At 42.1% G+C, this 24,366-nt stretch overlaps 3 protein-coding genes across 12 annotated transcripts; 2 read left to right on the forward strand and 1 right to left on the reverse strand.

Annotated features, from left to right (window-relative positions):
- Nucleotides 1-1,429: 1,429 nt before the first annotated feature.
- Nucleotides 1,430-22,986, reverse strand: ccpg1 (cell cycle progression 1). Of its 10 annotated transcripts, none has more exons than XM_083552292.1 (12): nt 22,768-22,912; nt 20,363-20,456; nt 19,472-19,571; nt 19,217-19,305; nt 18,782-18,992; nt 16,252-16,403; nt 15,763-15,925; nt 15,539-15,612; nt 13,926-14,051; nt 12,384-13,738; nt 12,220-12,289; nt 10,584-11,549 (listed from the first exon to the last, which is right to left on the reverse strand). In XM_083552292.1, exons 2-12 carry the CDS (start codon nt 20,420-20,422, stop codon nt 11,538-11,540), a joined length of 2,412 nt encoding a protein of 803 aa, XP_083408418.1. In that variant the 5' UTR covers nt 20,423-20,456; nt 22,768-22,912; the 3' UTR covers nt 10,584-11,537. The 10 variants fall into 10 exon arrangements, with proteins under 10 accessions (XP_083408420.1, XP_083408424.1, XP_083408418.1 ...); XM_083552293.1 differs by having other exon boundaries at nt 10,584-11,658; XM_083552294.1 differs by lacking the exons at nt 10,584-11,549; nt 12,220-12,289 and adding an exon at nt 1,430-1,834.
- pigb (phosphatidylinositol glycan anchor biosynthesis, class B) lies at nt 4,053-11,332 on the forward strand. Its single transcript, XM_083552414.1, has 12 exons — nt 4,053-4,608; nt 5,235-5,364; nt 5,469-5,586; nt 5,665-5,769; nt 6,657-6,787; nt 7,108-7,248; nt 7,319-7,370; nt 7,860-8,071; nt 8,738-8,802; nt 8,994-9,213; nt 9,290-9,470; nt 10,279-11,332. The coding sequence occupies exons 1-12, from the start codon at nt 4,482-4,484 to the stop codon at nt 10,420-10,422; spliced, it is 1,626 nt and encodes a 541-aa protein (XP_083408540.1). The 5' UTR covers nt 4,053-4,481; the 3' UTR covers nt 10,423-11,332.
- Nucleotides 22,987-23,660: 674 nt separating the features above from the next.
- On the forward strand, nt 23,661-23,969 carry LOC310732640 (piercer of microtubule wall 2 protein-like; the record flags this gene model as incomplete). Its single annotated transcript, XM_083553251.1, has 1 exon — nt 23,661-23,969. One exon carries the CDS (start codon nt 23,661-23,663, stop codon nt 23,967-23,969), a length of 309 nt encoding a protein of 102 aa, XP_083409377.1.
- Nucleotides 23,970-24,366: the final 397 nt, after the last annotated feature.

The raw sequence follows: 24,366 nt of genomic DNA on the forward strand, positions 1-24,366 counted from the left end.
AGTGGTTGGAAACCAGCATTTCTGCTTTAAAACTCATTAAATCTGGTCACCTGGTTAAATAAAAAACAATCACACGGTACCATTCAGATCGTCTTGTTCTGCAGACTCTCCCCATAAGCACATTAACAAACAATAAATTATAGCTTGTTTTTTTTTAATAATTAAAGGTTCAGATGTAAATGCCATTTTTTTCCCTCTGTTTACAAGAAAGCACTTTATTTATCTACATTTACACATTATCATCTTCAAAATATTCCCTTTGCACAGCAATACAGCGCTCGCAGCATTCCTGCCACTTCTCCAACGTGTCCTGGGAGCACCTTCTGCTGTTCATACTGGATCTCCGCAATGGTGTCAGAACAGCTTTATCTTCATCGTCAGCAAAAGAGTTGAAGTCCGCAGGAGGCAAATCTGGTAAGTAAGGGTGGTAAGTAAGATCATGTTTCCAGAGAGAAACTCACGTGACAGGGTGCTCCAGACGTACACAGACCGATGTCTTCTGTTGCATTGAATTGTGAAGGTTGGTGCTCCCTGTGACTGTGCATGCAGCCTTGTGCTGCCATCTATTGGCATGCCACAAAACTAGTTTTTAAATGTTTTTGTACTACCTGGTATATGTGTGGTAGACTAAAGGTTAAAGCTCTGGGTTGCTGATCAGAAGGTTAGAGATTCAGGCCCCAGTATCGTCAAACTACCACGGCTGGGCCCTTGAGCAAGGCCCTTAATGTTCAGCAGCATGACTGTGATAATTGTAAGTCATTTCTGATTGGCCAAATACTGTCAATGTTTCTGTTGGAACCTCATTATGATCATCAGGGAGATCAGATCCTTCCTACAGAGAGTGCTACACAAATTCTCATCCTGGTCATTTCTAGGGTGGACTATTGCAGTGATCTACTGGCTAGACTTCCATGTGCTTATCTTTAAACTCTTTGTGTGCCAGATTTTAAACAATGACTGAAAATTTGCATTGGTGTACACAAGCACACAAACCATGTAGTAAAAGTAGAGATACTCTGTAAAGTATGACCAGTAAAATGCTCCCTTTTAACTTTCACTCAAGTAAAAATACAAAAGTTTTGCCTATGTAGGCCCTTGAGCGAGGCCCTTGAGCGAGGCCCTTAACCCTTAGCTGTAAAACGGAGACAAAAGTTTGCTTTGTGCACAGGGGCAGTGTCATGCTGGAACTGGTTCAGGTTCACGTTAAGGGTAAATTTCATGCTACTGCATTCAAAGACCATTTAAAGTATTTCACTGACAGATCGGATGGTGTGTAGCTTGGATAAATTAGAAGGTATGGATCGGATGGTGTGTAACTTGGATAAATTAGAAGGTACGGATCGGATGGTGTGTGGCTTGGATAAACGAGAAGGTACGGCAGGTGATGAAACAGATCCACGAGACACGTGTTTTTTTAACAATAAAATTGTATTTTAATTGATTGCGACTCGACTGAGTCAATTATTAGTAGATTTGTTTGCAAAACTGTCCAATTTTATTATTTATTATTTAAGGTATAATGAAGAAGATGGTGATGATGATGATGATGATGATGAAGTTGATGGTTCCTTCTTTTCTCTTTCCTCATTTGCTTCCTCCCCCACGTTATTCTGTCCTTCATTTCCAGTCTCAGCTTTACTTCCTGCTTCTGGGTTTCTTCTGGGAGACTCGAACATCGGTCTGTAGATATAAATTCCTCCTCCAACACCAACCAGAGTGGCGAAGGCGATCTGATTAAACGGTATCCTTCTGGGAAACATGATTCCTCCAGAGGACAGGAGACTCTTCTCTTCTCTTTCACTCCATTCCACAGGTTCTGGACTGAATTCTGTTCCTGACAGAGAGAAAAGAAAGATTGTATATTGTGTTTTAAAATGATTTACACTCCAGCGCTCCAGGACTGAAACACCATTCATCAGTTCTCCATGAGTTCACCAAGGTTACAGCATTGATATCTCACACAGCTAGCATACAGGCTGAGCGACTAGCATATTCTCTCTCTCTCTCTCTCACTCACTCACCTGGATGCTACTTCTCCCACCACTTAATTCTTTATCTGTGTAAAATGAAAGAAGGTTCACTCATGAATTCATGCTATGTTAGGCAATGCTAAGCTCCTTACTAGCCTGGCTTCTGTATCCCAGCATGTGGGTGCGTCTCAAACCGTGTCTGAGTCAAGTGCAGGACTAAACTCTTTTCAGAGGGAACGTAGTAGCGAGGATTCGCCTGGTGACGTCACTAGTTAGAAGTTTTTTTTGGTCCACAAAATTAATGAAGGATGATGATTAGGGATTGGTGATCAGTGATTGGTCAGTGTAAACAGTAGTGATCAGTGATTGGTCAGTGTGAACAGTAGTGATCAGTGATTGGTCAGTGTAAACAGTAGTGATCAGTGATTGGTCAGTGTGGACAGTAGGGATTAGGGATTGGTGATCAGTGATTGGTCAGTGTGAACAGTAGTGAGTAGGAATTGGTGATCAGTGATTGGTCGGTGTGAACAGTAGTGATTAGGGATTGGTGATCAGTGATTGGTTGGTGTGAACAGTAGTGAGTAGGAATTGGTGATCAGTGATTGGTCGGTGTGAACAGTAGTGATTAGTGATTGGTGATCAGTGATTGGTCGATGTGAACAGTAGTGATCAGTGATTGGTCAGTGTGAACAGTAGTGATCAGTGATTGGTCGGTGTGAACAGTAGTGGTCAGTGATCAGTGATCGGTCAGTGTGAACAGTAGTGATCAGTGATTAGTCGGTGTGAACAGTAGTGATTAGGGATTGGTGATCAGTGATTGGTTGGTGTGAACAATAGTGATTAGGGATTGGTGATCAGTGATTGGTTGGTGTGAACGGTAGTGAGTAGGGATTGGTGATCAATGATTGCTCAGTGTGAACAGTAGTGATCAGTGATTGGTCAGTGTGGACAGTAGTGATCAGTCATCGGTCAGTGTGAACAGTAGTGATCAGTGATTGGTCGGTGTGAACAGTAGTGATCAGTGATTGGTCGGTGTAAGCAGTAGTAATTAGGGATTGGTCGGTGTGATAAGTAGTGATTAGGGATTGGTGATCAGTGATTGGTCAGTGTGAACAGTAGTGATCAGTGATTGGTCAGTTTGAACAGTAGTGATCAGTGATTGGTCAGTGTGAACAGTAGTGATCAGTGATTGGTCAGTTTGAACAGTAGTGATCAGTGATTGGTCAGTGTGAACAGTAGTGATCAGTGATTGGTCAGTTTGAACAGTAGTGATCAGTGATTGGTCAGTGTGAACAGTAGTGATCAGTGATTGGTCGGTGTAAGCAGTAGTAATTAGGGATTGGTCGGTGTGATAAGTAGTGATTAGGGATTGGTGATCAGTGATTGGTCAGTGTGAACAGTAGTGATCAGTGATTGGTCAGTTTGAACAGTAGTGATCAGTGATTGGTCAGTGTGAACAGTAGTGATCAGTGATTGGTCAGTGTGAACAGTAGTGATCAGTGATTGGTCAGTTTGAACAGTAGTGATCAGTGATTGGTCAGTGTGAACAGTAGTGATCAGTGATTGGTCGGTGTAAGCAGTAGTAATTAGGGATTGGTCGGTGTGATAAGTAGTGATTAGGGATTGGTGATCAGTGATTGGTCAGTGTGAACAGTAGTGATCAGTGATTGGTCAGTTTGAACAGTAGTGATCAGTGATTGGTCAGTGTGAACAGTAGTGATCAGTGATTGGTCAGTTTGAACAGTAGTGATCAGTGATTGGTCAGTGTGAACAGTAGTGATCAGTGATTGGTCAGTTTGAACAGTAGTGATCAGTGATTGGTCGGTGTGAACAGTAGTGATTAGGGATTGTTGGGAATCAGGAGAAAAAAAATACAGTTTTTGAACATGTTTCCTTCAAAAAACTAAAAGTGTATGTTTGCAGTGTTACAAAGTGCTTTTAAAACACCTTACTCAAACATCTCCTTCACCATCTCAGTGTTTAATAATCATTTATTAATAAACAAACTTATAAAATTTGTCTTTTTTTTTTTTTGCGCTTTATCTCTCTCTCTCTCACACACACACACAGGTACTAAAGTGTCGATTTGAAACACACCCTCATATACTAAGTCGAAAGGTCGCGCATGCACGTAGCTACGGCAACGCAATGTGGACAAAAAGGTTTCGCGTAAACAATTTACAACAGTAAAAAAAAAAACACTCTGTGACGTCAGAACCAAAACACGGAAGTAAGTTGTAGGTGAGACAGAAACTCTCCTCCCCTCCAAGCCCTTTTTCTTATATTTAGTCCCGCCCCCTTTGCTGGGATTAAGTCCAAGTTTTGATGGTTCGCACTGATTGGCGAAATCCAAACGTCAGTTTTATGTTCTAGCCAATCACAGCAAAGGGGTGGGGTTTGGTGCAAATCTCTTGCGATTCGGAAAATAATCGCGTGGTTGTTTAATGGTGATGTATCCCCGATATTCACTTTAAGTCCCGAGGATATAAATATGTATTTTGAACCACGGATATGGAAAGAATTCGTGCTCGCCGTTTTCTGCCTTTTGGTACTTCAAGCTCGGCGGAAACTGTCAAACTCAGGACGCGGAAATCCAAACTGTACCGGAAGGACAACAACGCGACTTCCCGCGTGCACGGTGAGAATCACGTGACTTTTTGAAATCAAAGACAGCATTTTAGAATTTAGAGGAACAAATATAAAAATTTAAATATCGGTGTCATAAAATTCCTAACAACCCTTTTATACGATACCGATTAAAGTCTTGTGCGATTTACCGTCATCTAATCGGTATCGCGATATAACCGGTGTTTTAAAATTTACTAATATCGCAGGATGTGATATGGAGTTAAGTGTGTCAGAAATCCTGTTGAATGTTCATCTTCCTCTCTTTATCTCTCAAGTTTCTTTTTTTTCTTATTACATCTCTGTTTTTGTCTCTCAGGGTCTCCACCTGAGTGTCTCTCTGTTTCTCCTTTTAGTTATTTAGGTGGCTTCTTACCACCGTCTCTCTAAAAATCTCTCTCTCTCTCTCTCTCTCTCTCTCTCTCTCTCTCTCTGTGTTTTTTCTCCCTGTTTCTCACTGCATCTCACTCTCTTTTTGTCTTTCTTGATCTCTCCATCTGTATCTTTCTTTTGCTTCTTGGTGTCTCATTGGGTGACTCCTCCCCTCTGTTTCTCAGAGTCTCTCTCTCTCTCTCTCTCTCTCTCTCTCTCTCTCTCTCTCTCTCTCTCTCTCTGACTGTAATGTTGTTATCGTTGCAGGGTTCTTCGGGGTCGGCATCGTTCTTTTCTCTGTGATTTTCCGGCTCGTTAACTGCCTCCTGGTTCAGACCAGCTTCGTCCCGGATGAGTACTGGCAGTCGCTCGAAGTCTCGCACCGGATGGTCTTCAAATATCCTCTTTGAGAACTTTGTGACTGTAGTCTCAGTATCGTTTATTTCTCCTCTGAAACATTTCTAGAAGAAGCCTTTATAACGCCTTGACCCTCTGTCTTACGTACGGCTACGAGACGTGGGAGTGGAGGGAAGGGATTCGAGGTTACTCGTACCCGCTCCTCTTCGCCGCGATTTATAAACTCCTCCACCTGCTGCAGTACGACACGCCTCAGCTTCTGGTGAGTGGCACAAATCAGCCTCGTTCACGTCTGCAATAATCACGTACAGCAACATCACCGTGACGTGTTCTCACACAGATCCTGTTACCTCGCATGGTTCAGGCGCTCCTCGCCGCGTTCGCCGACGTCAAGCTCTACGAAATCGCTCGCAAGTGGGCGAATCCGGATGCGGCCAAATGGACAGTAAGAGAATCTTATAGATTTAATTACTATACAAAGCACATAAAATTGAACCGTTACTGAGATTTGGAGGCATTAAACACTGTGCTAATTAAAATGCATATGAATGTATTAATGATATTAATAAATATTGGGGAAAATAACTCGTTTAAACTGAGAAAAAAAAAACAGTTGCATCGAAAATGAATAAAAAAAAGACACTTCAATAAACAGAACATGACAACAGTGATTCCCCCCTAGAGGCCGCTCTCGTAATGACGAGACTTCAGCAACCCGGAAAAACTATCAGTATGGATTTTTGACGAAAGTCTAGTTACAGTTACAGCGATCGACTATCAGTGCCTGTTAATGTGCTCAAACGATGAATCGGTCGACCTTTATAATGTACTATGATACACTGTGCTATAATATACTATAATTCACCGTATTATTATTGACTATATTGTATATTATTCATTCATTTTCTCCCGCTTATCCGTAATTCGGGTCGCCAATCCCCACAGCACCGTCCCTTACGGTCCCTCCTGCAGGTGGTGAGCCCACGGGAAGATTGTATATTATATTATTTCCATTTTCAATATGTCATTCAATTACTGATTGTAAGCGATTTAATTTTAAATGTGTAAAACTTTCTGGTACTACAGAGGGGGGGGGGGCCAAGGGGGGGACAAAGGGGGTGACGTCGCAATTGTGAGAAAAAAAAAACCTCGGACTTGCGAGAAATAAAGTCAGAATTGAGAGAGAAAACATTTTTTATTAGGCAAACTTTTTTTTTTTTTTATTTGATACAGACTTTCAATACGAATCTTCTCCTCGCTGTTTTCTAAACACCCTGTGCGTGTGCGTGTGCGTGTGCGTGTGCGTGTGCGTGTGCGTGTGTGTGTGTGTAGTATTTCTGTCAGCTGTGCTCGTGGTTTACGTGGTACTGCTCCACCCGCACCCTCACCAACAGCATGGAGACCACACTCACCGTCCTGGCGCTCAGCTATTACCCACTGCACGGCTCCAGAACACACCACAGGTCAGGGACCACTTTGTGTTCACACTCGTACAGGTGATGTGGCAGAATCTCCAGGTGCAGAATGTAAAGTTCTGAGGTTCTATTGCACCAATTTCAATACCGGAACAATACCGGTAACCTCAGATGCAGCAAATTTCCAATGAATGAATATTCAAATCTGTGTTGTTTTATTTATAAAAAAATTACAAAAATGTCAAAATTGTTTGAAAAAGAAAACACAATTTTTAATCATTTTTATGAATTGCGATTTTGTTTCCAGATTTGGAATCTTCTCCCGATCGCACCTCTAATCCCGCTAATACCTTTTTCCCCCCTCACAGCTGGAAATACCTCTTACTCGTCTCCCTGGCCGTCATCGTTCGGCCCACGGCTCTGATCGTGTGGCTGCCGCTGCTGCTCCATCACCTGTGGCGTGAGGAGAACAAGCTGAAGCTCATCACCCATCAGGGACTTCCTGTCGTGTCAGTAACTCCGATTCTGTTAATAACGTACGTGATTTCATTGATTTATTTAATTTTTCTTCTAAATTAGGGCTGTCATGCTGGCGCTTTCCACGCTGATAGACTGCACTTTTTATGGACAAGTGAGTGGTTTTCTTTTCTTTTACTCAACAGAGACGCTTTCACGTCACCCTGAAGGGTTTCCTCTAAGCGTCAGATGAAGCTCGAGTGTGAAAATTGTAGTAGGAGTATTAATGCATCATGAAATGTTACAGCCAATCAGGTTTCAGTATGCAAATACTGTATCATGCATTATTCAATTTTTGGATTTGCATATTCAACAAGATCCTGGCAGGGGAAACATGAGGACATTTAATATTAGTTTTGACATGCTCCGCCCACTTTCGATTACACACCCTGGTGAGGAGTACCTTCAAAATTGTGTCTTGCCTACAGTCAGGCATGGTGGTGGTAGCATCATGGTCTGGGGCTGCACGAGTGCTTCTGGTACTGTGGAGCTTTTAGAGGACAGTAAATCTGTACTGATACACAAACTGCACACTGATACTCTAAAATATATCTTTACAACTTAAACTTTACATCTGAACAAAACCCCTGTGTTGTTTGGTCAGTGGACGTTCGTGCAGTGGAACTTCGTGAAGTTTAACGTGCTGCACAGCGTAGCAGAGTTTTACGGTACACACCCGTGGCACTGGTACCTCACTCAGGGCTTCCCGGTGGTGATCGGCCCACACCTGCCCCTCTTCCTGCACGGCTGCACCCTCTCCGGGAAGACGCACCGAACCCTTCTCATGAGCATCATCTGGACCCTGACCATCTACAGGTACAGGAAACAGAACCGAGCACGTGCACTTTCTAGGACTTTATACGTTTATGATGATCTTCTTCTTCATCATTAAATATTACATCTAATCAGGTTTATCGATTTCAAAAGTTTGTGGACACCTGATCACAAGATCGCTTCTTTCTGAACATCCCGTTCCATATCGAGTCCCCATTCCCTCTTACAACCAGCTCCATTCTTCTGGGAAGATGTTCCACTAGATTTTGTGGACATCTATGTTCATTCAGGCTCAAGGGTGTCAGTAAAGTCAGGTAGTGATGTAGGTGAGGAGGCCTGGGAGGGCAGTCAGCATCCACATTCATGATGTTCAATAGGGTTGGAGCTCTAGAGCAGGAGATCTTCCACATCTTCCCACCCGTGTAATGCAGATCTCCGTGCATCTGGGTTTGTGCACTTTGTGTGATGCTGGAACAGGCTTTGGGTCTCCTAGGGAGGGGAAGAAGGGAATATTTCCATCTACTGCATCCAAAGATGCAATTGTGTGCCTCCAGATCTGTGGTAATGGTTTGAAGAAGAACCATATGGGTGGAAAAAGTCAGGTGTCCCAATACTTTTGGTGATATAACGTATGCGTGGGTCAAGTTTTGGATTAGGCAAAACACGTCCACTTTCTGTGTGTGTGTGTGTGTGTGTGTGTGTGTTCAGTTTTCTAGCACACAAAGAGTTCCGCTTCATCTACCCTGTCTTACCCTTCTGCATGATCTTCTGTGGTAGGTACATCCAGATAGAACACACCATAATATACTGAAAATCTCATGATCACCACATGCCTATTACTGTGTGTGTGTGTGTGTGTGTGTGTGTGTGTGTGTGTGTGTGTGTGTGTGTGTGTGTGTGTGTGTGTGTGTGTGTGTGTGTGTGTGTGTGTGTGTGTGTGTGTGTGTGTGTGTGTGTGTGTCAGGCATGTCCCTGGTGAAGCTGCGCTCCTGGAGGAAACCTGCTGCCGGAGTTCTGCTGCTCCTGAACCTGCTCCCGTCTTTGTACACCGGTCTGGTGCACCAGCGTGGAGTGCTGGACTTGATGCCTCACCTGCAGCACCTGTGTGACCTCACCGACTCTCACAGCTCTCCTGATCCTCACGTGGTGTTCCTCATGCCCTGCCACTCCACTCCACTCTACAGGTGATCCTCACACAGGTAACATAAAGCAGCACATCACACACCCAGGACTTCATCTGACTCGTTCCCTTTCCTGCAGCCACCTTCACTGTCCGATCAGACTCCGCTTCCTGGAATGTCCCCCGGATCTCAGGGGAGATCCAAATTACGTAGACGAAGCGTCTTCATTCTATGCGGATCCTCTCGGCTGGCTCAGGACGTCGTACCCCAACGCGTCCACGCTTCCGTCACACGTGGTCTTATTCCATCCACTTGAGAAGGTAACATTTTCCATTAGAATTTTCCATCTGTGTGTGTGTGTGTGTGTGTGTGTGTAAAGCTGTTCTTCATGATAAGGGAGGATTTTTCAGTGAAAATTAATTCAGGACATCCAGAACAATCTCATTCATACAACTGTGCAGCGAGGGGCCTTTCTCAGGGGCCCATGACCTTTGCGTTGTTGAAGAAATTTTTTTCTAAACAATTTGAAATAAAAAAAACGTCGGATCGTTTTAAATATGAATTTAAATATATATATATATAAAATAAAATAAAATCGAATAAATCAACTAAATGCAATACATTATTTTATAGATTCAATTAAATAATCCATTAAATTGTAACATTAAATTGATCAAATTTGGGCTTCAGCTATCGAATTATTTTAATTATTGATTATCCTACTGATTAATCGAGTAATCAGAGAAGATGTACTGTTTCTTTATTAAAGAGCGATTCTAAATATACGAGAAGATAAAAAACGTCTCTTAAAAATCATTTGTACCTTTTTTAGAAAAAATTTTAATTGCTGAAATTCCACACGAGAATATCAGTGAAAACTGAACCCATTTAGTGCATTTAATCACCATATTATATCAAAATGCAAAAATATAAATACAAATCTAAAAATCTATTTTAATTTCCTTAAAAAAAAATAAAAAAAAAGGTAAACGCACCGTACAGTGTTTTCTTCGTGTTTTAGTGTAAAATGATCCCAAACTTTGTCACTCCAGCGCCGCCACAAAAATGTTGAACCTTTGATTAATCAGGACATGAAAATTTACACTTTTTATACATTTTTATTTTTAGGAAATTTCCGCTTTTCTGAACGGAAACCGTTTCATCAAGAAATCCGACATATTCCACACGCATTTCCCAGAAGGACGAACGGGAAACAGGATTTATATCTACGAGCGATCGCTGGAAGCGGACCCTCAGAGCCGTCAGCATTAATGCATCAGTACTGTGGGGAGGGGTTTTTATTGTATTTGACTTGAATGATGACATGATGTGACCTTTCTAATTAAATACCTCTTTTGTAAAAAAAATGTGTCACAGAATCAGTGTTTTCATTTGTAAATAATTTATTATTAAAGGACGACAACAGAACCACGTCAAGCAAAAGAACATTTTTATTGTGTTTTTTTTTTTTTTTTCATGAACTGCAGAACAGCAAACAAAACAAAGACATTCTTCAAGCACAAAAACCCCAGAGCTGGAATGTGACCTATTCAACATAAGAACAAAAGGAGAAATACGCAAAAACACGCCCGAGACGGAAACAGACGCGTTGACACACGCGTGAGGGTTGGCGTTTAGCAGCGATCACGTCAACTAACGAACACAGATGATCCACGGTTCAGTGTGTTTCAGCCGAAAGCTCAGTAGATGCGACTGATCGATTTTGGTCCTACGCAGGATTCCTTACGATTTTGTGCGATGAAATGATCTAATGAAAGTTTTTACTACACAAAGTGTCCCCTCGCACCCACGCACAGTGCTCGCTTTAAATTAGTGCATTTCTACGTGTAGAACTCTATCGCGAGTGGAGCGGTTAGCATCAGACTCCGCCGAAAGCTAGCAGCGGATTAGCGCACGCAGGACTTTAAAACATTAGTGCAAAATCACGTGTGGGGTCAAAGGACGCGGAGGCAGAGGGAAGCTAACGCTTAGGCTAACGTTCACGTCGTTTCCCGAAGTCAAATAAAAAGCAGAAATGTATTCGAACTATTTTTTTTGTGTGTGTCACCAGATTGTGACGTGAGCTGAACACATATCTTTTTTTTTTTTTAAGCAAAACATCCAGTTTGATTTTTAAATCTGAGCTACGCTATCATAGGAATGAATAATATTTTGAGGGAAACATTTGCTAGTATTTGGGATCGAAGGGCATGGGCCCGAGCTCTATTTTGACTTCTGTGAAGTGTCTGCCGGAGCTACGCCCCGACCGGACCCATTTCCTGTCTCGGGGTACCGTGGGACGCGAATTCTGCTGCTTTCGCTGCTGATGATGATGATGATGATGACGATGGCAGTTCTGCTCCGGTTTGACCTTTGACCCTGGGCCTTCAAAGGGTCGACTGCAAATTTACAAACAGCACACGTATTTGGATTTTTTTTATTTTAAAGCTTCGAACGTCGTTCACAGCAAAGGAATGGTCGACATGCAGGAGTTACTGTGTCTCAGACCTAGTGGTTAAAAGGTAATAAAGAGATTAGCTTAGCGGTGGCAGAAGAACGCATGCAGGAGCACAACAACGTACAAGCCCAAGCCCAGACCACAGCAACCCAACACTCTCCAACACACGCAGCACAAACAGGGTTCCTACGCATTTTGGAAAATTCACCTTTTTAGCGTTTATTTTAATTTCATTTATTCGCTACGGAGGATGTTTTCAAAAAGCTACGTTTCTGTTGATTGAAAGTCTCGGTGTGGACGGAAAAACTAAACTGAGGGGAAAAAAAAACAAAGATTAGTGAGGACGCCCAAAAGTTGTATTTTTTGTGGTGTTATGAGCGGACTCTCAACAATGCCATAAGATCGGCGTGAGACCGGACATGCGCAGGCTGTGACCGGCTGTTACGTTGTAAGGCAGCGGTCGCCGTGATGGTACAGCGCCCCCACTGGCTAAAATCGTTACTTCAGATCTTAAATATGGTCTTAAACATCTTTAGGGAAGTCTATAAAAATTATGGAATTTTGAAACGAAAAATGTGTAGGAACCGCGGACAAAAACCCAAAAGCTTTACCTGAGTTTTGCTGGGAAATTGGGTCGCTTCCCATTCACATTCTTTTTCTGACCACTGGAAATTGAGCCACCTGCCAACATTGTGAGATCTTGAAAACCGTCAGGTCGGTGTGCTAAGGGCTTAGAATGGCGATGCAAACAACAACAAAAACAAGACACTCCTACCTTGGACCATTATGAGCGTTCTGTTCTGAGTAGGTCTTTCCGAAGAAGTGCTTGTACACGAAATCATCCAAATCCTCAAAAACGCCATGGTACTCGTCCATGTCCACCAGGTAGTCTTCTACTCCGCTGACAAAGTCCGTGAACAGCATTTGATCGTGTATAAAGACTCCGTTCTGAAAGAAGCGGTTGATGAAGCTGTCAAGCTCCCTCCAGTGATGGAAATGACCCACTTCCTGCTGCAGGTAACTGCGCAGGAGCTGGTGGAACTCGTCTGCTCTTATGGGTTCCATTGCCTTGTTGAAGAGGCTCATGGATTCTTGGTAGGCGCAGTCAAAGACGCCAGTGCATCCTTTAGGCGCTGCTTTGCATCCTGAAGTTCTTTGCTGCTTTTGAGGGCCTGGTTTGCGCATGTTACAGTCTGCCTGGACGGACGACGAGTCCAGCGTGGATTTGCGAGGGTGTTGGTGCAAGGGCCGGTGGTGTTGCCAGTGATCGTCCTCAGAACGTTTGTTCTCCTGTTCAGGAAAACTCTCCTGCTCAAATTCTTGCCGCTCGGTGTTTGTGTCCTTCCTCTCGTTAAATCTTTTGTCCTGTGGCCTCCGGATTCTCTCAAACACGCTTGACGTGGAGTCCTTCAAATGCCTGAAAGTAGATTTGACCGAGTCCGAAAACTTCCTAAGGTTCTCCTTGACGGCTTCTTTGGCTTTCTTGATCTGCTCCTTGTGGTGGTGAACGAACTCCTTGGTCGAATTCTTAACCGCGTCGAACGTCTCCTTGACCTTCCCGAGCATGCCTTCTTTGGATTTCCTGGTCTTTGATTGAATGTCCCCTTTGGCTCGGTCCTCCCTTGTCTCTATGTACAGGCGCTCCCACAGGTCGGAACGCTGCTGCTCAAAAATCAGCTTCTTCTCCAGCTCCTGAAGTCGAGCCTGGAGTTCCTCAAACTCTCCTTCCCCTTGCATCCCAGCATCTCTCTGGCTCAGCTCTTCTTTCTCCTTTCTCAGCTTATCGGTCACCTTCCTCTCATTATCAAGCTCCTTCCGAAGCACCTGGACCTCCGCCATCAGCACCTCCTTCTGGCTGAGGTAGCTGCGGATCCTCTGCTTCTCTTCCACGAGGTGGTCCTTCAGGCGCTGGTTCTCAGACAGGACTGAATCAGCACCAGCTCCTTTTTCCACGAGTTTATGAATCTTAGCTCGGAGACGCCAGAGTTCGTCCCTCAGGGCCAAGCCAGACGCCTCCTCCCGTTCCAGAGTGCTTATCAGCACCTGCTTCTCTGAGGCGAGGTGCTTCTGACGAGAATCCATCTCTTTCTTGGTCTGATGAAGTTGCCTGAGTAAATCTTGCCTCTGATCCTGTGTTCAACAGATAAAATCAGGTAGAACTGCATAACTGGGTGTATCTCCAAGTGTAATTAAACTCAATCGCACTTTGATCGAACACATCCGTGTTAAATTTTGTTGGACCAGGTGTTCGGTTTTATAAATCCAAACTAAACTCTGAGTTTTAAATATAATCGGGGCGCTTAAAACAGATATTTACCTGGAGTTCAACCTCTCTGGCCCTGAGGTTCTGATTCTCTTTGGTAATTTTATCCATGATGTCTGTCAGGTACATCACAATGTCTTGCTTCTTCTCTAGATCATCCTTCAGACTCTCAACCACATCCTAAATGCACAGAGATACGCTCAATTTAAAGAGTCGGAAAACTCCAACCTGGTGATCTTTGACCATAACCATTCAAACTTGATAACTGAGAAATGGTCCGTAATCAAATATTATTCTGAAATAAACACAAGGTGAGTGTTGCCCTATTAAACCCTCAGCCCTGACCAGAAAAATCACTTTCCCTACTTCAGAGCTTTAGCCACCCGAGTGCCAGACTGAGATTAGAGAGAAGATTATGAGAAAGAAGCGTCTAAAACTGTAACAAAGTTCACCAGAGTTGGCAATCAGAAGTGATTCCAACGTTCCAGCACTTGTCAATATCAAACCCTGGTGAAATTATGCTCTAACGATGTTCACACAATCACCGCTCGCATTATTATGATTTGTCTTTTGTTGAAGGCTAGTCGTCTTGAGCGAGGACTTTCATTGCTGCATGAACCAAACTAACTGACGTGTACAAACACTCCACATACAGTGTGGTTTTAAATGTATTAAAGAAGAAGGTTATGGATACAGTCTTCTGCAGAATGTCTGCCACCCGTGGTATTTGGTATCGGGATGGTCTAGGGGAGCGAGTAAATCTCATTCTGGAAAATATCGGCATGGTTCAACCTTTTTCATTCATTCATTCTCTCCCGCTTATCCGCTTTTTTAATTCGGGTCGCGGGGGCAGCAGTCTAAGCAGGCCCCCGCCTTCGACTGCTGCCCAATCCTCACAGCACCGTCCCTTACGGTCCCTCCTGCAGGTGGTGAGCCCACGGGAAGGTTCAACCTTTTTATTGAAGTAAATTTCTTTCATTTTTTTCGTAAACTTCTCATCCTGGTTCAGGTTCACGGAGGGTTCAGATCCCAAGATGGGAATTTACATTTACGGCATGTGGCAGACACCCTTCTCCTGAGCGAATTGGTTAGCTCAACTAAGAAACTGAGGCCCAGCAGCGGCAGCTTGGTGCTGCTGCGATGTGAACCCATGACCTTCTGAAAAGAACTCCAAAATCATCTCCACTAGGCTACCACTTCCCACTTCCTGGGAATACACCCTGAATTTAACCGCTTGTCCGTCGCAGGGCCACATTCCCACACGGGGATATTTAGTGTTGGCAATCCACTTACCGCTATGCTTTGGCAAGGAACCTGGAGAAAACGAAGGAAAAAACCACCAGCTCAGGATGGAACCCTAACACTTTGAGCCATTAATGCTAACATTTTCCTTCATCATTACCAAGGCTAACAATAATTCCGGAGCCGAGTGTACAGATATGCATGAATAGGAACCATTTCCCAGTCAGTTTTTCTTCATGCAAAGCAATGTTACATACAGCGTTAGTGCTGTACCACATGCTAGCGTATTAGCACATCTTAGCGCCACTCCCGAGGAACCACTTCTCTTCACAATTCTCGACTCGTTACGTGATGAAGATGTACATATCGGCAGGAGCAGGAGGCTCAGAGTGAGGAGAGAAATGAAAAAAAAACCGGTTTCGCACCTTACTGACGTCGCTCAGTTCGTTCACCAGAATCTTTTCCACCAGACGCTGCCTCTCCCGGATCTGCACAGTACCTGTCAAACAGCACAAAGGGGTTAAACTAAATATAATTCATGATAAATTATTACTATATAAAACTACCAACATGGTCAAAATGATCAACAAATGCAGGATATTATTTATTTACCACCTTAAAAAATCAATAAATAAAATTGTAAAGTCACCGTAGAAATGGCCGAAGCCCATGCTGATGGCTATGACGAGGGCGAGGAGGATGCACTTGTTTAGGGTTCTGCTGTTCTGTCTCAGATGTGGGAGCCGAGCTTCTCTATGCTCCTCAGCCTCTACAACCTCTTCCACCTCCTCCTCACGTCCTTCATCTCCCTCCTGTGGGATTGCAGTGTTACTCAAAACACAACGGATTTATCTGAAGTGTGTTGCTAGACAAAGAGGGGGATTTTGGTTGGGTGACCTTCTGAACTCCAGCATATAGCCTGTGTAGAAAAGTCGGGTGTCCCAATACTTTCGCCATTTGATGTTTTTTTTTTCCCCTTCTGTGATTTTTTTTATTAGAAAAAATTTTTCGTTTTGGTTCATGTGATGCTTCCCGCCTAGTGTTCACTGGTTGTGTACGGTACAAAAGAATTTATAAACGCTCAAAAGTATCATAATACTTGAGGTCACGTGACTCTATATAAGGCTGTGTGTTTCACCTCCTCCTTCTCTTTCTGCTCGTCCAGCTCGGAGCCGGCCGTGTTCCTTCTCAGCCTTCGTCTCCGAACCACGCCTGGGCTGGCCTTCGTCTCAGCGTCCTCATCCTCGGTGCTGCTGGAGCCTCCGCAGGCCGGGCGCTCCACCGGGAAAACTGAAAACGCATCACATCGTTAATATAAACACAACCCATTCCTTCATGCAGAGCAGAACAACAGACTGGTTGTGTTACAGAGATGAGCGTCCAGAACAGGAAAAACATTCTGCGGCTTACGGCATGTTTTCCGGCAAAAAATCCCATATTTATATAAATAACTATACCCACTGTATATCTTATAATGTGAGCTGGAGAAACAAACAGCTTTTCTGTTTGAACAAAAATTAATTGCTTCTGACTGGGACATCGACAAAAGTCTTATTGCTAATGAATTGACAAAAATGATTTTGTCACCAGAGTCTATATAATTTTCGTAAATTCCAGTAGAATCCAATAAAACCATAAGAAAACTCCTTTAATAAATTCCAATAAATTCGAAAAAAAAAATTTCAGTAAACTCTAATACATCCAAAATACATTCTGGTGAATACCAGTAGATCCATTTTATTTCCAGAAAAATCTAATAAATCTCCATTAAATTCTAGAAAAATTCTCAAAAAATCCACAATAAACTTTGGTAAATATCCAAAAGATCAACATTTAATTGCAGTTCAAATAAATCCATATGATTTTTGGTTAAATTCATCATAAATTACAGTAAAATACAATAAAACCGCAAACAATTCTTCCTGTTAAATACAATAAATCCATATCGAATTCCAATAAATTTCAATAAAAACAAAAAAAAACCCTTTAAAATTCCAAAATCTTTTAATAAATCCTTCAGAAACACAGTCTGGTGAATTCCAATAGATCTATATTATTTCCAGTAAACTGCAATAAATCCAGTAAATCCCTACAATAAATTCTAGCAGGATCCAACAAACCAGTAAAAAAAATCCAATAAAGTTTCATAAATCCTTTAGAAACTTCAATTAAACTGCATTGAATTAATTTTATTTAATCAAATTCGTATGTAATGTGTCACATACACATGCATACAGAGTTCAACATGCAGTAAAGTGCTTTTCATCAACTTAAATCCAGTAAATCTTTTATACATTCCTCGTATCTTCCAGTAAAATCCAATAAATCCACATTCATTTCCAATATATAAACTGTATTAGTGATCTACACTGTACTCTGGAATATTCTGGATTTTACTGGAATCTGATCAGTGTCTGATTTACCATTAAACAACTTTCGGACATGATCGAGTTCCACGGCATGCTGAAGCGAAAGTGTGGAGAGATAAGCGCTCGATGATAAGCGTGCTAATTCCAGCTCGTGCATTCAAACACACACACACACACACACACACACACACACACACACACACACACACACACACAAGCAGCATGCTGGAAAACAGTATCAGTAATGTGCACCAAGGCCATTGGCAGAAAGTTTCGTTACACTGATGTGGCAGAACCTGTTTGTTACACACACACACACACACACATATACACACACACACACTCTTTCTCTCAGGGTTTCATCAGCTGTTGTAACGTCACAGGATGTTATGCCACGTTGCTCAAGATCCACACTCACACACACACACACACACACACACACACACACACACACACACACACACACACACACACACACATATACACACACACACTCTTTCTCTCAGGGTTTCATCAGCTGTTGTAACGTCACAGGATGTTATGCCACGTTGCTCAAGATCCACACTCACACACACACACACACACACACACACACACACACACACACACACACACACACACACAGAGCACCTGAGAGACTGGGGCTGATGTGCAGCTGTTGTGTAAAGCATCTGAATCTCCTACAAAATGCCCGAATGCTCCTCAGCCAGGCTGCTGTGGTCACATGGAGAACCACCACTGAGGAGTTTATTTCTATTTTCATCACCACACAGAGAGAAAAGTCTCCAAATGTTTATTCGTGAATCACCGCATGCACCGATGTTCACTCTGGTTTCCAGGTTTCGGATCTGTTTACGCATTTACCACCGTTATGACAAATCTGTCGGAATTTCCATCTCCGCTTCAAACTCGCTTCAAGAGCGTGTGGAAAGTGTGGAAAGTCCGGGTGGTTTATGTTTTTTTTGAAGAACACGTGCATGTTCCTTTTGTTTCTATACAACAAACTTTGGCTTTGACCAAACAAAGATCGAGGGAGTCTGATCACATCTTTTGTGATAGAGAGAAATCATCAGTACTCTCCTGGTGGGAGGGGCCAACTCACTCTCACCTGTCAATCATCGTGATATCAGACAAACGTAGGTGTCTGTAAACTCAGGGACATTAAACCTGGGATTAAAAAGATTTGACGTGTCCACGCCTTAGCACTAGAGCTAGTTACAAAGTATTTGGGTGTGTGTGTGTGTGTGTGTGTGTGTGTGTGTGTGTGTGTATGTGTATGTGTGTGTGTGTTCAACTCACTCGTCTCTGCAGCACTAAACGTGTACTGGCTGCTTGACGACGTCCCCATGTAGAGTTCCTCATTCCCTGCTTCTTCGACTTCCCTGGCAACAGGCTCCTCCCACACCCCAAGCTCCACCTCCCTGGAGTCACCAAGCGTGACGATGTCAGAATGATCGCTGGAGGAGCAGAAATGGGCGTGGTCATCTAGACCCGCCTCTTTTTTTTCAACCTACACACACACACACAGAGAGAGAGGGTTCTCCTCAGGTCTATGCATTGCTAGTTTTTCTCAGAGCTACGTTTTTATGCTAACATTCCTCCTCAGAGCTACGTTTAAATGATAACATTCCTCCTCAGAGCTAATAAATGCTAACATTTCTACTCAGATTTACGTATTCATGCTAACGTTCCTCTCAGATCTACGAATTCATGCTAATTTTCCTCTGAGTGTACCTTCTGTCCAGGTTCGGCTTCCAGAACTGTCTCTTCCTCTTTAACCGTGACATCCAAAGAGGACGGTTCCTCTGCCTCGGTGTCTCCGTCTGCAAAAAACCCGTTCAGGACGAATCAGTCAAGTTTGTAAAGATACTAAAGATTTATCATCATTAGGAGATGCTCCTGCCTGAATACAAACACTTCCGTTTCTGAGACGCTTCTGATGGAGCTGCGGGGTTTAGAACGACGTGTGTATGGTTGTGGGATCGTTACCTGGTGAAGATACGGGCTGCACCGGGGCAGTAGCTCCAGCTGCCTCCTCTGGATCATAATCCACCACGATGTCAGATCCCAAAGTCTCGATGTCTGAACCCTACAGATACAAAGAAAGGAAGAAAGAAAGAAAGAAAGAAAGAAAGAAAGAAAGAAAGAAAGAAAGAAAGAAAGAAAGAAAGAAAGAAAGAAAGAGCAAATGTATTAAAATTATTAAGGTTTAGTTTGTCCACTAGGGGGTGAAAGAGAGCGACAAACTCTACTACAAACAAGGCTACTCAAAGCTACTGACCAAATATGCTGACGATGTCATTTCTCATAGCTGGGCTTCATAAACATGAGCCAGGAATCACTGTAGTTTTTAGGTTTATATATATATATATATATATATATATATATATATATATATATATATATATATATATATAAATTTGCTTACACCAATATAATAAGAAGGAAAGAAAAGAAAAGAAAAGAAAAGAAAAGAAAAGAAAAGAAAAGAAAAGAAAAGAAAAGAAAAGAAAGAGAGGTGGAAGGGAGAGGGAGGGAGGGAGAGAATAGGGGAGAGGGTGAGAGAGAGAGAAAGTGAGGCGAAAGAAAAAGAAGAAAAGAAAGAAAAAGTAAGAAACAAATGTGTGTAAGAAAAGAAAGAGAACAAGGATAAAGGGAAATAGATAGATAGATAGATAGATAGATAGATAGATAGATAGATAGATAGATAGATAGATAGATAGATAGATAGATAGATAGATAGATAACTTATTAATAAATCCTGGCGTGAGAATAATAATGGGCTTCAGGGTGGTAACTGTAACTCTGAGACTTCAGGTTCCTGTCCTCCATATAATCAGATACAGATGTTGAGTGTTATGATTATTATATGAGACTCACCTCGTTGCTGATGACAGTCCATCCGCAGGAGGACTCGGTGTCGCTCGAGCTTTCTGACATGTCGCCAGGTGAGAAACAAGCCGCAGAGCTGAAACTGACACAGAACAACAAAGAGTCTCAGTAGTCTCACATCTGTGAGCGTATTTGTTTATGTAAAGCGACCGTGAGCGCTTAAAAGTCGCGTTTATGGCGCGCGCTCTGGTGATAATGTCAGGACGACCAAGCCAGGCTGGTAAATGATTAAGCAGAATTCGAGCTGTTCCAGAGAAAGAGAAAACAAATGGATGGAAGAAAACATTCACAGGTGCAGCTGCAATTATAAAAATGCACCTCAGAACCAATCAATTTGTCCACATGGTGTCGTCTTTGGGGCAAAATGTAACAATCTAATGAAACTTTTTTTAGAGGCGGGACCAAAGGGGGCGGAGTCAAGATTACATGAGAATTTTTAATCCCGGTTCAATTAATGTATTAAAATCGTTTAGTTTTAGTTTGTCCACTAGGGGGTAAAAGAGAGCAATAAACTCTACTACAAACAAGGCTACTCAAAGCTACTGACCAAATGTGCTCCTGTGTGTCATTTTTCATAGCTAGGATAAATAAACATTAGCCAGGAATCACTATAGGTTTCAATTCAACATGATAAATAATTATGGACTGCATATGTTGCACATTTTGAATTCTTGTATTTAGAAATACATTTGCAAACTTTTCCCCCCTAACAATACAATAAGCCGTATTGTCCGTCAGCATGACCTCAAATTCAACGATCACCACCTCAAATGAACACTAAATGAAATGATACAGCAAAGGAAATTTTTTACAGCAGGTTGTTGTGACTCCGCCCCTTTTAAGGCCCGCCTCTAACAGTTTTACAAACATAGTGCTATAATGTATAAATTAGAGGTCAACCGATGGATTTTACTGATACCGATAGCTCGGTCGGATCGCATTTGGTGATATCAGAATAATCAACCGATACTGGATACTTGAAAAAAACATAAAAGAATTTGTTTAAATACGGAACTTATATATATATATATATATATATATATATATATATATAATAAAACACTTTCCATGCAGCGAAGTAATAAACAAACAGTACGTGGTGTCAGTGATTCGCCCCTAGAGGCTGCTCTCGTAACAACAGCGAACCAGTAGCCGGAAAAACTATCGGTATGGATTTTTGACTATCGGGGCCAATTAATCAGCAGAACTGAAGCACACCGAAGCAAAAACTTTGTACTTTTAATCAAGTGAAAGTTTAAAGGGAGAAGTTTGAGTTTAGTTTTAGTGGAGTCACATTTTACTGAGTGAATCTCCATTTTAACTCAAGTATCAGTCTGTCTGTCTGGGTGACTGGGATTAGCTGTGATTTTTTTTCCTTCCTCAGACATCGTGTGTTTGGTAGATGGAAATGTATCTCCAAAATTGAGTACTGCTGCTCTTAGTCTCCTGTCTTTCTCTTTTAGGTCTCTCTAACCCTCTTTTTTTACTCACTCACTCACTCACTCACTCACTCACTCACTCACTCACTCACTCACTCACTCACTCACTCACTCACAGACAGACAGACAGACAGACAGACAGACAGACAGATAGATAGATAGATAGATCACTAAATACTTTCCTCCTCCTCCTGGTGACTTTATAATAATAAAATAAGTCACTCAGTAATTGAACATCTAATAGACTCTTTATGGCTTATTATTTAGTGCACTTTAATTATTACAATACACTTTATTATTTATGAATAAATTATTATATCAACGTAATGATATGTATCATATAGAACATCTAATGCACTCATGAAAACCCCAAGTGCCCTCCAGAGTAGATCCAACACACCTACAGCACACACCTACACCTGCTATTACACACAGACCGCAAATATCGCGATATCTGGAAGCAAACACTCGAGAAGAACAACAAACTCTGAGCTTCTCCTCTTCCACGTTTCAGGGATGCAAAGTGATTCTGAAAATACTGCTATAAAACCATGATGTAATGCATTCCAGGTGATTAATTAAGGGTCACAAGAACATTGTGGGGTTGAAGAAGAATCACTGATCATGGTGATGAGACTGTCATCTCACATGAAACTAGGACCTTCTCGAAATGTGAAATGTTCAGGTTCTGTCATGTGTAACTGCGCCACCGACCAGCATCCATCTCACTCTCACTCTCTCACTCACACACACACACACACACACACACACACACACACACACACACACACACACACACACACACACGGCTGATCCTATAATCATGAAGTCAGGAATAATTGCACTCCAGACCTGGAGATCAGATGTTTTCCCTCAAACACACCGAAGCCTTAGACTCATACTGCACACACTCATATCTCTTCAAACACGTGATGAAATGCTGCAAATCTTTACCTTTAAATGATAAACGCACACTTTATCCACAGCAGAAAGAAAAGAAAAGAAAGACGCGTCCTCGGAGCTCAGACACTCTCCTGAGTATCTTAAAAGACTCTAACATCAAGTTCACACTGTGACCGTAAACAATAATACCAGATTCCTACGCGTCATGGGAAATGTAGTTTTCTTTCACAAGCTCGCAACTGTAAATCAAGCGCGAGTTGCTTTAAATGTACTACAAATCCCAGAATGCACCAACGCCAAACCAGGAAGTAATGTAATTTGTGTTGCCTTGTTTATTTTACCGCGTGCGTGTTCGTTATTTCTTTTACTCCATAATAAATTATTAAATTAAAAATGAAATCTTTTTTACGGGGTTTTTTTATTAGTTATTGGAATATAAAGTAAGTGAAAACTTTGAAAAACTATCAGCGGTCTTCCGTGTAAACGTCACGGTTACCATGGTAACGTCGCGCGCCTGACGCCAGTCCTATTAAAATATATTTTTTATTCATTTGGGTTTTTTATTATTACTTAATTTTATAATAATGTATATATACAATAAAAAACAAGAAAAAAAAAATATTTTTTTTTTAAATAGACCACAATTACTCCAACTATAAGAACAAAGACGCAGCTGTTGCCATGGAAACGCACCTACAACAAAGGATCTGTTCCTTGTGGACACCGTCCGTGAAGGTTGGTTATGGATTGTTCTAAGATCATTTATATATATATATATATATATATATATATATATATATATATATATATATATATATATATATATATATATATATATATATATATGTAAATATATAAATATATTTCCCCATTGCAGTCATTCTCATCTTTTTCTCATGTGTCTTTAGGATTGATCTACACTTGGACGTGCTTTTCAAAGTAAAATGTCTCAGAAACTTAAGCAGGATCAGTGTGCTCCGTGTCTGAACCCAGGAAACCCAGTGTTCTCCTGCATGCTGAAAACATCAGCCTCTTCAGATCCAAAAATTCACAGTTTTCTGTACAGGACTACGTCAAGCGAGTACGGATCTCGGCCTCCAACCTTCGAGTCGTCCCCGGGTGTGTATTACCCTCTGTCTCAATCTTTCTCCAAGCACCTGGGCAAGTGCGGGATGTCCCGAGACACCTTGTTCAACACCAGGCTGGACCGCAACCGGGTGTGTGACAGCATCATTTTACGCAACACCATCTGAGATACCATTCATACCCAATGAAATCCAAAGGAACCACAATAATGCCCAATAACACTCAAAGGAACCTCATCAATACCCAGGAAAACACCATAAAACCTCATCAATGCCCAAGAAAACACCATGAAACCTCATCATTACCCAATAAATCACCATGGAACCTCATCAATACCCAAGAAAACACCATGGAAACTCATTAATACCCAAGAAAATGCCATGGAACCTCATCAATACCCAATAAATCACCATGGAACCTCATCAGTACCCAAGAAAACACCATGGAACCTCATCAGTACCCAAGAAAACACCATGGAACCTCATCAGTACCCAAGAAAACACCATGGAACCTCATCAGTACCCAAGAAAACACCATGGAACCTCATCAGTACCCAAGAAAACA

The sequence above is a fragment of the Silurus aristotelis genome (assembly GCF_946808225.1).
Source record: "Silurus aristotelis genome assembly, chromosome: 10".
In the NCBI taxonomy this organism is placed as follows: Eukaryota; Metazoa; Chordata; class Actinopteri; order Siluriformes; family Siluridae; genus Silurus; species Silurus aristotelis.